Source organism: Thermobia domestica, chromosome 9 (genome assembly GCF_964235325.1).
Source record: "Thermobia domestica chromosome 9, izTheDome1.hap1.1, whole genome shotgun sequence".
NCBI lineage: Eukaryota > Metazoa > Arthropoda > Insecta > Zygentoma > Lepismatidae > Thermobia > Thermobia domestica.
In genome coordinates, this window is record NC_137462.1 from 66,150,797 (window position 1) to 66,164,753 (window position 13,957).

Genomic DNA, 13,957 nt, shown 5'->3' on the forward strand with positions numbered 1-13,957 from the left:
TGAAAATACAACCGTAATTAAATAAACATGTATTATGTAGGCTATAACCATATATTTGCTTATAGACAAAATGGAAATATTGTCAGCTGTGTGTTTGCAGTATACAGTTACTCCAAAAAAATATTTTACATTATTCCCTTCTTAGTAAAAATTTAGACCTGTATCCAAGATGGCAGACTTCAAGATTGCCGCCATGATGCACTAATTGATGCGGTTCTACCTCTATTATCGATATGCAAGGTATGAACTCTGGAGACATTCCAAACTTACGCGGTACCTGAATACTATCTAAATGAGCCATTTTTTCCTGATATGGAACCATTTAGCAGTTGAGACAATGATAAGGCATATATATATATATATATATATATATATATATATATATATATATATATATATATATATATATATATAGAGAGAGAGAGAGAGAGAGAGAGAGAGAGAGAGAGAGAGGTTACCAAAGAGCACGCAGTGACAATTACGCTGAAGTGGTAACACACAGAATTATTATTGCTACGCTGTTTAATGCGTCTTTGTATGAGAGTTGATATGAAGAAAAGGGAGGTTAATGTATCGATGCAAACAGAAAATACAGATAAAAATAACTTATTTGAATTCTTGATGTAATATCTTAGTACTCTTAGTTAAGAAATTATTCTGATATAGCAGCTAACTACAGTACCCTTGTTGCATGGTAGAAAACATGAATGCAAATAGAATTGTTTACCATGGCTTTGTTTCGAGGGTCTTGCATGTGCAGCCACTTGGATGAATTTTACTCGAGTTGACTGCTGTTTCCCAAAGAGTGCGCGTTAGTGAGTTACCAAAGAACGCGCGCGTACTCTTTGGGATAATTTCTTTGAGAGAGTGTGTGTGGGTAGTGGCATTCATTTTACAGACTATGTGGTTATTCTTATCAGTTACTCTCGGAATATAATGGGATGTTTGAATGGATTGTAGAATTACTTGCAATTGTTTGTCTTCGATTCAAGCACCAATTGTAAATCATCTATAAGAAGTATTTTAAATTTACAGAATTTCTTAAATTACAATGATGATGATGATGGTGATGTGGTGTTCTGCCCGAAGGCAGGCGTTTGGTCCATGGTAGTTTGCCATTGTCTTTTATGTTATGATGACATCGACCTAAGAAGTGAGGAAATGATCATATGAAGATTCTGGAAGTGTTCTGGAAGAAGATGCTGAGCTAAACATGGCTTCGATTACGATTGTAATGAAACCACGAACTAAAAAAAAAAAAAAAAAAAAAAAGATATACACTAAAGATATTGTTGAGGATTTTTTTCTAGTTGGTAGGATAATGTAATGAAACCACGAACTATGAATTTTAAAAAAATCATTAATTTTACTCATAAAAATCATAATTTGTGAGTGAAACTGAACGAAGATTTTCTGTAATATTTTAAATTTCGTGTATGTTCATAACATAATTTTTAAACCCACATGGACGTGTAATCAAGAAATTGTTGGAAGCAAAAGCAAAATAGTTTAGAATCACCTGTAGTTAAATAATATAGTGTTTATTAGTAATAATTATCATTTTGGATAAAATTATGAACAATTGAAAGCAAACCTTAGGATAAATTAAAGTTTAAAATACTTTTTATTTTTTCATCGTTAGATAACAACAATATTTTTCAGAAAATGTTATTTTTTTTCAAACTCAAGTCTTTCATTACACCATGGAGAAAGGAAAACGTCTTAGACCTACAGAAACCGCAACTTCAAGCACGTCTGTTCATCCGAAATACATCATTAGTCTTCCGAAATAAAAAAAAATGCGACAAATTGCACGTATCAAACATCGATCTGAAATTTTTATTATTTCTCCATTTCACAAGTTTCTTCAGAGCAAACGAGTCAAAGGAAATGTTAAATCAAAGAGAAAACTTTTTGATCAGCCCGATGAATCATTCACTTCAACAGAGAATACTGCAGCTGAGATCAACCAAAACTTCATGCGCAGTGTGTCACGAATTGAATGAAGAACCAATTGACGAAGACTGGATTCAGTGCATTAATTGTAAACGATGGTGACATGAGCAGTGTTCGTCTTACGAAGTGGTTTGGGTTTTAAGTACGATAGGTGTTGAGTGCGCATTCTTAGGGACCGCAAAACGCACTCTTTGGGAGACTGGTCCTTAAGAGTACGCACTTGTTTTTGTTTTTTTAAACTTTTTAACGTATATCCCCATTTCTACATCTAGTAGTAAAGTTTTCTATTTCTTACAATGTAGCCTAAACTTTAATTTCTTTTTTTATTTTTTACAATTTATATAATTTTTGCTTCATTACTTTCGGAGCTATTTGAAAATGAATATTAAGTGCGTGATCCTTCCTTTCTCTCTCTCTCTCTCTCTCTCTCTATATATATATATATATATATATATATATATATAAAATTTTGTTTTATTTTTTCTTTATTTCAGTGTATTAACCACCCTTTAAACTATATTTTATAGCGTCCTTTCAGACCTGGCTCTTCTTAGTATCCTTGTCTGTACTAAACTTCAACTCGATCAGCTGAGTAATTTTTGTTGCAGTGAAGTGGAATTGTTACACTCATCATTTCCTGGGAAGAGTTTCCTTACAGTCGAATCAATTATTATTTCACACACATATATACAAATAAATAAATAAATAAAAACTTTTACATTCAATATAAAACGTTTCACATTTAAGAACATCAGCTTTGCTGCCTCCGATGTTGTATTTTCCTGTTATATTAATTATATTTCTATTATCAGTTTCAGCTCTTTTCTGGCAGTGAACTTCCACCGAATATTCACCTATTAACTTTGGAAAAGATATCAAACGCATCTCATTTGTACCTCGTAAGATTTGAACATATCTTTGCGAAAGATGAAGATTCAGAACTTTCTAAACCTGCATACGTTGATATGGAGGTAAGAAAGGGTTTCACCAATATTATTATTTCTTGTTTAATATCACATCTTAGTAATTTTTAATGTGACTTATACCGATGGGACAGGGATCGCCGAAGAGAATTCTCACCAGGGATGAGTCAAAAGTAACTGTGAAATTCAATCAGAACCTGGAGCAGGAACAGCCTATATTGTGAAGATCTAAGTCTGACACGAGCTACATAATCCGAATAACCACATTTGAGTTGCAATTTGCAAACACAGTGATATGTACAGTACATAGAAAGTGGATAGCCAATGATGAGAAATGCGTAATATGGTCCAATGAGACCTTTTTCACCGTCTTTCCAACAAGTATAATGGAAACTCAAATAAGCTTATATTGGGTACTACCACCTCTCTAACATGAAACATGTCGGTGGTTGTGTGGTGCTATGGGCTGCAATTTCTGTTGCTCCGTGGATCCTACTATGTTACTACTAATGATTATATAGTCATTACGTGTATTCTATGATCCAGGTGTTGTTCCCAACTAATGACGTAATTTCCCAAGATGACAGCGCGTCATTTCACACAACTTGAGGTAATTTGGCGTTATATCGCACAAGCGGTGGAAGACTGTTACAAGTCAAAAATACAAATTTGTGGGAACATGACTTTTAAAGTTTATTATTCTACCAAAATCGCTCCCTGAAATACTAGTATTTCTGTCATCTAAAGGTTAATTTGTTTAGTTACGTTTCTGCAAAAATACCACCAGGTATAGCTAGCTTCTCTCTACATATATTCTCTTTTGAGTGATGATAACTCAAAAATTCCATTTTTTAAGTTGTAACACTCTTCCACCGGATGTGAGATATTATGAACATCAAGATGAACTAAAGGAAATCCCCTGACCTGCCCAATCGCCAGAGCTCAACATTATTAAACATTTGAGTCAGTTCTAGAGCTCACACTTTATAAAACATATGCTTTTTTATCCTCACTGACAGAAATGTGCTACACTTCATGAAGAATTGTATACTATTCCACTGGAAACTATTCATTATTTGTATGTCTCCTTGTATTTTCTTCTGGCGTTTCCACTATTTTGATGATCATTTGTGTATTACCAATTGAATGTTTAAATATATTAAATTAATTAGAGAATGTTATATATTTAAATATTCCATTAAGGTAGTTACATAACGTTAATAAAAAAAATAAGATCTGTGTTCAAGAATTGACATGATTCTAATGTAAAATATAAGAAGAATATACAGTATAGCACCGATTATCTGAGCCCCGATTAACTGAGTTCCAAGTTGACCAAAATGGTCGTAAAAAAAGAAAAGAAAAGAAATCCCGGAGCGAACGGCTCATGTTTTAAATGGCGTGCATTAGCCAAGGCGACGCGACAATTGCTCTAAATTTACAAAGAGAAAGTCATAAATCTTCCAATCCACAATCCAAAGAGCAGGCGCATGTATATATCTGTGATGGGCTGTAAGTACAAGATCCAGCTGGCTTCAGAGGTAGTGTGGTAAGCAGATTATTTAATACAAAGGCCGCCACTCCGTCAGTATTTTCAATCTGTTTTAGTGGCAGTGACAGTGAGTGCCTAATAATGTCTATTACGTGAACTGTTATTGAATGCATTTGAACTCGGGTATAACGCAGTGGTAGCAACCCAAAACATTTGTTATGTACCACAGCACAGCATTTTCATGCAGGTTTGCAGAAATTTCGTGCAGGTTGTAATAATGTTGAAGATCAGCGAAGGTCCGGCCACGACATGATAACATACTCTGAGGTCATATACAGCACGTCATTGAGGAAAATCCATTCTTCACACAAGAAGATTACCAATATAGCTCGGCTTGTCCCAGTCCGCTGCGTCACCCTCATGAATTCTGGACAACCACAAGGGGGTGTCGCATTGCGCTACATGAGCTGACCCCAGCTCAAGCTCAAAGGAGAATGTATGTATGCCGACAACTGCTGAAAAATCCTCGTGATGTCTGTTTCCAGAAACGAATTGTCACATGCGACGAAAAATGAATATCTTCCCGAAATCTGAACTTATAAAAACAGTGGTTGAGCAAGGAATAACTTCCAGAAACGGTCGTCAAACAGGGATGTTTCAAACATAATGTCATGCACTGTGTTTGTTGGAAGTATGAGGAGATAATTCAGTTCCATGTCGTTCCTAACGGTTGTATCATCAATTCCGACCTTAATACCGAACACTTTGAAGGGAGGTATGTTTCACTACGTCAACAATAACTTGTATGGTAAACTGAAAACGCTTTCTGCTTCAACAGGCTAATACAAAATTACATTCGGGTAGGAAAATGCAACATAAATTGAGGAACTTTATGGCATCAAACTGATGCCACACCCGACATATGGTCCTGACCTTGGCCCTTCGGACAACTACTTGTTTCAGTCTATGGCGCACTTCCTAAAATCACAATACTTTACCAACCAGCAAGAGGTAGAAACTGCAGTGACTGCTCTCTTCGCCTCTAAGGACAAGTCATCATATCGACATAGAATCAAGGGACCGTCAGAAAGATTGCTTCAGACAATCTATCAGGAAGGGCTATACCGTGAATGTTAACCTGTTTCCATTGTACTTTAATAAATACAGGTAAATTGTGCATCAAAATATTGCAAAATTTATCACTTATTCTTGCAACAAATATTTAAAAAAAATAAATTTCAAAAGAAATCAAGACGGTTCGAACGCCCAATCCCGTGACCGCTGTAACTTCTAACATGGACGGCTGTCGAGCCGTTCTCTCTGTATTCTTCGGAAAATTTAGTCGTCTTTCTCTCTTCTATAGATTCACTCCCGTGCGCAGTAATGGAACAGGTTCGCAACTACATGTACTTCTATTTACCAGCATCTTCGAAATTCCAGGACTATTTTATGATTGATGAACTTTTTAAAATGCCGTACTGTGATTTTTTTTAAATTTTCTGTTTTATTTTTTATCTATTTATTTATTTTTTTACTTTTCAACTTGTGCTATACAGCAATTAATGTAGGTCTATTTAATTATTATGCTGTACCTCATGCCTTTACTACTATATACAGTACTGTCCTTCATTTTTCTGGAAGTCTGTATTATCCGAGTTCCGATTAACTGAGTTTAGTCCGGTTTACATTAGCTCGGATAATAACTGTGGCTCTACTCTTAACTACGGTGTATGAACAACAAATATAATATTTTGAATAACATATGAAGAGAATGAAATTATAGTAAAACCTGATAACTTGGCCTCCTCCCTGTTAGCCTTTTTTTTCTATAGAATCTGCATTTTCCCAGAAGATAAACATTTCTTTTTAATTATTGTGTAAGTTGACCACCTATCTGTCTTGGAATTTGGCCACTTGAAGCAACGTTGTTCCTATGCTGTTCATGTTAAATTCGGTTTGGGTACAAAACCTCGCGGCCAGAACCTCGCGGCCAGAACCTCGCGGACCAAAACCTCGCCTGGCCAAAACCTCGCGGCCCAAAATCTTGCCGGGCCGAAACCTCGCCTGGCCAAAACCTCGCGGGACAAAATCTCGCCTGGCCGAAACCCCGCCTGGCCAAAACCTCGCCGCCCAAAACATCGCGGGCCAAAATCTCGCGGGGCCAAAACCTCGCCGGCCAAAATCTCGCCGGGCCAAAACCTCGCCTTGCCAAAACCTCGTCTTCCAAAACCTCGCGTCCCAAAATATCGCCATACCCAAAATCTCGCCTGACCAAAATGTAAATGTTCCAACAGATGATAATGATGACGGTATAAAAGACGTTGTTTCAGAAGAAGTATCACGGATATTTGACCAAGTCCCGCGATACCATAGAAAATTCTATTTCTGTATTAGAGGATTTCAATATGAAGGTAGGGCGACAGGATGTTTTTAAACTGGTTATAGGGAAAGAAAGACTGCATAAGGAAAGTAATGACAACTAACGGGATTAGTTTCGAGAACTTTGGAAATCCAAAAACTTAAAATTTTAACAAAAATCTAATAATATTTATGAAAGTATGAAATAATATATGAGTTTTTACGACGTCCCTTGATTATGTCCTGTAGGTTAAAGGAGACGTAGATGACCAGGATGAAGGAAATGATCGAATAAAGAAAGTAGGAGGAAACGGAAATAACCCGAGAAAGCCCACGCACACGATGTTTTGTATCTTATTATTATTATTATTATTATTATTATTATTATTATTATTATTATTATTATTATTATTATTATTATTATTATTATTATTTGTAATGTGAAATTGCATATTAAGAAACTCATTGGGTAAATTTTAAAGAAAAGTTTCATTCGCGGCGAGGTTTTGGCCACGTGATGTTTTGGGTGGTGAGATTTTGGGCGGCGAGGTTTTGGCAACGCGAGGTTTCGACCCGGCGAGATTTTTTCCCGCGAGGTTTTGGGCGGCGAGGTTTTGCCACGCGAGGTTTTGGGCGGCGAGGTTTTGGCCACGCGAGGTTTTGGCCCGGCGAGATTTTGTACCGCGAGGTTTTGGGCGGCGAGGTTTTGGACACGCGAGGTTTTGGCCCGGCGAGATTTTGTCCCGCGAGGTTTTGGCCGGCGAGATTTTGGGCGGCGATGTTTCGGCCGCGAGATTTTGTCCGTATCCCGTTAAATTCATCTGTGCATGTTGGACACATATAACTTGTCCGTCAGTGGACACTGTATAGCCTATGTAACCCGGATGTTCAATGCCGCGTTCACAAAAGCTCTTCACTGACTTCTGTCTTTAGCCAACTGGATTCAGTTTCTATTTTGTATTCCTATTTCTGCGAGATCCATTTTAATATTATCCTCCCATCTGCGCCTAGGTCTTTTTAATGGTCGTTTTCCGATTGGAATTCCAGTTAAGACTTTGAAAACGGCCTATTTTCTTCCATTCTGCCTACATGACCTGTCCACCTAAACCTCCTAGACTTGATGACCCTAACAATGTTTGATAAACGGTATAAATTATGTAGTTCCTCATTATTAAGTTTCCGCCATTCCCCATTCCCGTTCCTCTTGGATTCCAATATTCTCACTATCTTGTTCTCAAATACTCTTAGTCAGCGACCAAGTTTCGCACCCATACAGAACAACAGGCATTATCGTTTTATATATTTTAAGCTTCAAATTCCTCGACAGAATTCGCGAGACAATTATTATTTTGAATTGAATAATAACATGAATTCCCTGCTTTTAGTCGACATTTTATTTTTTCGTGAATATGGTTTTCGTCTGTTAATATTGATCCTAGATATTTAAAAGTATCCACTTTATCAAAAGTATTATTTGATATTTTATCGAACCATAATCTACCGTACTACGATCCCGACGAACTTCCATGTATTTAGTTTTCTCTGCATTTACTTCTAAACCCATGTCCCTGCAAGCGTTTAATAAGACTTCTGTATTCTTTTTATTGTTCTCATATCATCCCCTATTAAATTTACATCATCAGCATACGCCATGACCCGGTGATTATCATTCAGCTCTAGACCCTGGTTACTATCTTTGATTTCTCTTATAGCGTACTCCAGGACAAAATTGAATAATAATGGCGACAACGTATCTCCTTGTTTCAGGTCATTCTCGACGTGGAAGCTCATGGACAAGAATTTTCCTTCTCGGACTTTGCTTTGGGATTCATTTAAACATATCTTAATTAATCTCATTAGCTTTTTCGGTATTCTAGATTCTGTAAGAATATTATACAATGTTCCTCTCCTAATCTAGTCGTAAGCCTTTCTAAAATCAATAAATAATTGATGTACCAGGGCACTGTATTCCCACTTCTTTTGGAATATTTGTCAAATGATAAATATTTGATCGATAGTTGATCGATTACGCCTAAATCCACACTGATAATCACCAATAATTTCATCAGCGTATGAGTCAATCTTGCTAATATATTATTTGAAAGGTGTTTATAAAATGCTAACAGAAGAGAAATGAGTCGATAATTGTTTCATTCAGTTTTATCGCCTTTCTTGTGAATCGAAACAATGATTGATTCCTTCCGCTCTTGTCGAAATTCCTCCTTGTTCCAAACAAGAAGCATGAGTTTGTGTATCTCGTTCAATTTTTCGCCTCCAGCTAAAGTTAACTCAGCCGGGATTTCGTCTACGCTCGGAGATTTGTGTTTCTTTAACTTCTCTACAACGATTTCTACTTCTATTCGGTTAGGTTCTGGAATATACAATTCTGCTGTATGCATTTCCCTTTCTCCACGCACATTAGTTTTTGTCTTCGTCTTAAGCAAATCGTCAAAGGAATCTTTCCATGTATTTAAAATGCTATCTGTATCAGTGAGAACTCTTTCCTGGGTTGGACACATAAGTAATCTTTATTTTTTTAGAAAGCCCTTGAGACCATATTTTACTGTTGTGTGTTGCAGGAAGTCACTAAACCGAAGGTAGAAGGAAGAAAAATTTGTTCATTGAAAGTAACTTCCAAACATAAAACAAACTATGTACTCTTTGTTATTGTTAGCGAAAATACCAAGAGATTGGTGTCGTTACAGCTTCTATATTACAAGACCATTTCATGGTGCAGTTTAAATGGATTTGCTTATCTTTTTGTTTTCGTCAAGTCTTCAAGTTTTTTTTTCTTCGTGAGGAGCTTGCAGCAGATTTAGAACAAATAAGTTGCAACATGATAGAAAGAAAGATAAATGCGATAATAGAATAAACTTTTTTTTTGTTTGTTTCATTACTTGTTGGCCAATAATTATTGTATTTTCCAGAAGCACCATAGATCGCTTCTGGTCTGGTGTTTCACTACTGAGATCAATGGGAAGGATAACATAGGTGTTTCGAGTATTTCCTAGAACTGACATTTTATCTTGTCCCCTCTATCTTTAGAGGAAAAAAAACGTTTTGTACCTAATTACCGTGTTCAAATTACAAAAGTGTCATAATGAAGTCGTACAGTCAGCGACAAAAGTTCTTTCCGTTTGGTAAAATTTAGTATTTTGGGAATAATAATAAAATGTACACAGTTTCACCAAGTTTCAAGGCTGGAACGTACAGAAAATAACACTCTTTTTAAAAGATTACTGAAAACTATACTCAAATAGTCATTCCATTCTGAAGTTATTTACGAAATTAGCTTCATCAAGCGAAAAGAACTTTCGTTGCTGACTGTACAAGTATGTGTCATACAAGTCAAAATGTGCAAATGACGAATTAAGCTATTTATTTCATAATATGTTGGACATCTAAGATGGCCATTTTCCAATGAAACCGATGGTAGCCCACTTAGACAGTTTTCACTGTGTTGAACATCCTGAAAGCTTTTCAGGTATTACTTTTCATTACTTCCGCACAGAATTCTTCCAGTTTTAAAACATAAATTTTGTACCTTCTGATTCCCTTACATGTTACTTAGCTCCAGTAAAATAAATATTTATTACCGGTAACTGCATTCCTGTGAAGGAAGTTACATTTGAGCCAAAAAATCAAGTTGGATCGCAACTCTACAGTACCTACACTGAGAAAAAAAGGACTAGGATTTCAGTGTGGATACATCGTATTTACGCAGGGGCGCTCCTTAAGTAATATAATTTCATGTTTAAAAGTACAGCAGGTGGGAGCATCATGCCAAGTCTGGAGTTCGGCGTCGAACTAGACTCTCTGTGATTGGATAATTTTATTCACATGATGGATTTCGTGTTAAAAACTATTACTCTCGTAAGATAGGGAGTCACAGATTTAGAAAGAACCAAGAGGGGACACTCGTAGGAAGGTAGTAACAACATTATATACCTAAGTTACCACCGTCGGAATGGGTATGGCGTTAATTCTAGATTTGAAATGGTAGTCCCACAATACAAAATTTTCGCTGGACGGTGGTGTAGATCGTATTACGGATGAAACAACATTACTTAATGTGGTGACGCGCGTAACCTGGTAAAAACAGCATTTACATGCCGACTGGATTATGCATTTTTCTCCGTGTAGGTACATTACAACTACTTTCTTACATGCTCATTATTACCCTAACCTTGTCATGTGATTTGTTTCAGGAATTTTTCAAACCTGCAAAAATAATGAAGGTGGAGGAACTCACTTTGGCAGCAAACCAAAAGAAGTCATCATCTAAACCCTTGCAGTGGTCAACAGTTACAGAAAGTAATGAAGAGAACACGTTACCGCTTCCGGATATTTCAAACACAAAATTTGCTCTTCATCCAATGCAAATCCGAACTTTCTTAGTGGAAATGGAATGGACAACCCAACCGTGGATTTAAAATATCAACGCTGGTTACAATAATTATCTTAATTCTGTATCTTTTTTGTGGATATGTGCGGGTGGTGGGGGTGGGAGTGTCTATGTGTGGGTGCGTGGTTATGTGTTTCTAAATAAAATTTCATGTGAGAGTAAAAACTGTGCAACAACAAATTATTCCGTTGGAAATGACAGTTAACCTTTTTGTTAATTTCGTTGAAATTTACTTAATTAGTACATTAATTTTCTTGTGCTTTATATTTATGATAATTACGATTTATGCTTTATGTTTAAACAAATTATGCTCCATACATAAATCTTTTAACAAACAATGAAATACAAATATTATTCTAAATATATTGTTTTCTGTCTACTCATTAATATTTCATAATCAATTTAAATAAAATCAAATGTTGTTTATCAATGTCACAAATTGGTTTCCTTTTACAGTAAAGTAAGTTTGTAGTATATTATACAAATAAATACTGCAATAACATGTAATCTATGCTTAAGAAAGACAGTTTAGTGATGTATGGCACTCCCAGTCCCTTCATCTTCAACACCCTACAGCAGGGTTTCTCAACCTGGGGTTACGACCCATAAGGGTGTCGTAAAAAGGTTTCATGAGGGTAGAGAAGATAAGCGAAAGAAATAAATATAATTAGAATCCAATATCAGAAAATATTTTAAAATATTATTTTGATCTTTGTTCTAACAGGCATATTGCAATTACTGTTAAGAGCAACATAAAATAGGTCTAGTAAGTATTTTCAACAGGTGCACAGTTGTTTAAAAATCTGTTTAAATGCAAGAGATACGATATGAAACTAACAAGAACTGCATATTGAAATACCAGAAAAATGCAAACGCAACGAGACCTGTGTATTGAAATACAATTAAAATTGAAAGCTAATTAGATACCTGAGCATAGTGTGATTTCACTGTTGCGGCAATGCCCGGTTCAATCTTCAAGACGCACATTCAAGTCATTTTCAACTGATAAGCATTTCTTGTGTTTGTTTTAATGCCTACCATGGAAGAAAAACCACTTTCGCACAGGTACGATGTAGCAAATGGAATTATTAATTTTAAAGCAGCATTTGTAAGGACTTGTCGGTTTTAATCCATTCGCTTTTAGGGAAGTTATTGTATCCACTGGATACAAAAAATGGATTCTACTATTACAGAAATAGATGGATGGGGGTCGTGAGATCTCCGCGACAGGCATATTAAAAATTCCACGCAAGCTTATTACAAACCATAAATTATAAGGGGGTCGCTGGCAAGAGGATGTGATAAAATGGAGATCGTGATAGGAATTATGTTGAGAACCATTGCCCTACAGAGATTGATTTGATTAATTGAAAATTTTAGGTTAGCCTAAAGGTTTTCTTGTCAGGCATGACCTTTTACAGTTCAAAATTGAACTGAGCGTAGAAAAGCTTCTTTCAATTGAAAAATGATTATTTACTCTAATTCTAGGTGGACACCAACTCTGACATCCTAATCTGATTTTAATTGTTTTCCTATTCCTGGCAGAACTGCAATTATATTTTTAAACTAGCAAAATGTCCGTACCTCGCATGGGAAGAATAAGGTATATGTATTTGAAGGATATATACATACTTTTTTCCTGGTTTCAAAATACTTGTCAATGAAAGTTCAATTACGCTGAAAAAATTATCACAAGCTCAATAATTTTTTTCTAAATAACTTTTCACTATGTTAAGACCGAGTCAAGTCATTTTCTTGAATCCGGATGGATTCACTCAAATCCATAGAAATCGTTAGTACTCCCGCAGCCAGCCCAAAACTGTAGGGGGCTGGCAGAAGTTAGGGAGCCCGATCCAACCATATTATAGTTCATTTGTAAGCCTATCGTGAAAACTTTGAAGGGAGTCAGTAAAAATTTAGGTGTGTCTAGTATCCCTAGCCCCCCCGTGAATACGTGCCTGATCCTTAGGCAATTTTTTAGACAATTTTCATCATCTTTGAATATATGTATTTTTAAATGCCTCTGTTTTGTCAAAGTTGTATTGCAAAATCGCTTTCTTTTTCCAGAATTCGGTAGGCTTTCTCCGTTTAGTGGAAATTGTTATTCAAACGTTGTGTCCTTCAAAATAAAATGTTCAAAAATTAACTTTAAGTAATTTCCCGGTGTCGATAATTAACCAAGCTGTCTTCACAATGTTGTTATATATATCTTTCCAAACGTTACGTTCAGCATACAGTCATGAAGTTTTTATATTATATATTTTGACATAACAACATAAACATTTTGAAGACAGCTTGGTTAATTGTCGACACTGGGAGAAGACTTAAAGTTAATTTTTGAACATTTCATTTTGAAGGACACAACGTTTGAATAACAATTTCCACGAAACGGAGAAAGCCTACCGAATTATATCAGTAAATCCACTGATTCACTCCTTAACAGATCTTTGAAACGATTAAGTGTACAACTTTGAAGATTGTATGTTTGTATAGACGTTTTTATTGCAGTTCAAACTGTAGATAAGATGTTTTTTTAATGTGTTTCCTGAGTAGACATAAGATAGATTGAGTGATTACCGTATTTACCAACATATAAGACGCACTTTCTTTTTAAAGAGCAACTTTCAGAAAAAATACTTCATGTTAAAATTACAGTAAATATTTTACTTGTATTTTAATGAAACAAAACCATACAGATAAACACAAAATAAAAAAAAACAATTACAATAAGAAAAACACCATCAGTTTTTGGTATATTCCATTTATAGTACTTCTGCCAGGGCAGAAAGGAACACAAGAATGTTTAGTCAAAATGGAAGATTG

The 13,957-nt window shown here is 35.6% G+C and overlaps 1 protein-coding gene across 1 annotated transcript in view; it reads left to right on the plus strand.

The window, feature by feature from the left end:
* LOC145660855 (lysosomal alpha-mannosidase-like) overlaps positions 1-11,535 on the plus strand; it is a 166,436-nt gene extending 154,901 nt beyond the window's left edge. Inside the window, exons 16-17 of the mRNA XM_081726279.1 lie at positions 2,769-2,927; positions 10,938-11,535. Coding sequence (XP_081582405.1) covers positions 2,769-2,927; positions 10,938-11,162 — 384 coding nt within the window. The 3' untranslated portion in view covers positions 11,163-11,535. The remainder of the gene's footprint in view (positions 1-2,768; positions 2,928-10,937) is intronic.
* Positions 11,536-13,957: the final 2,422 nt, after the last annotated feature.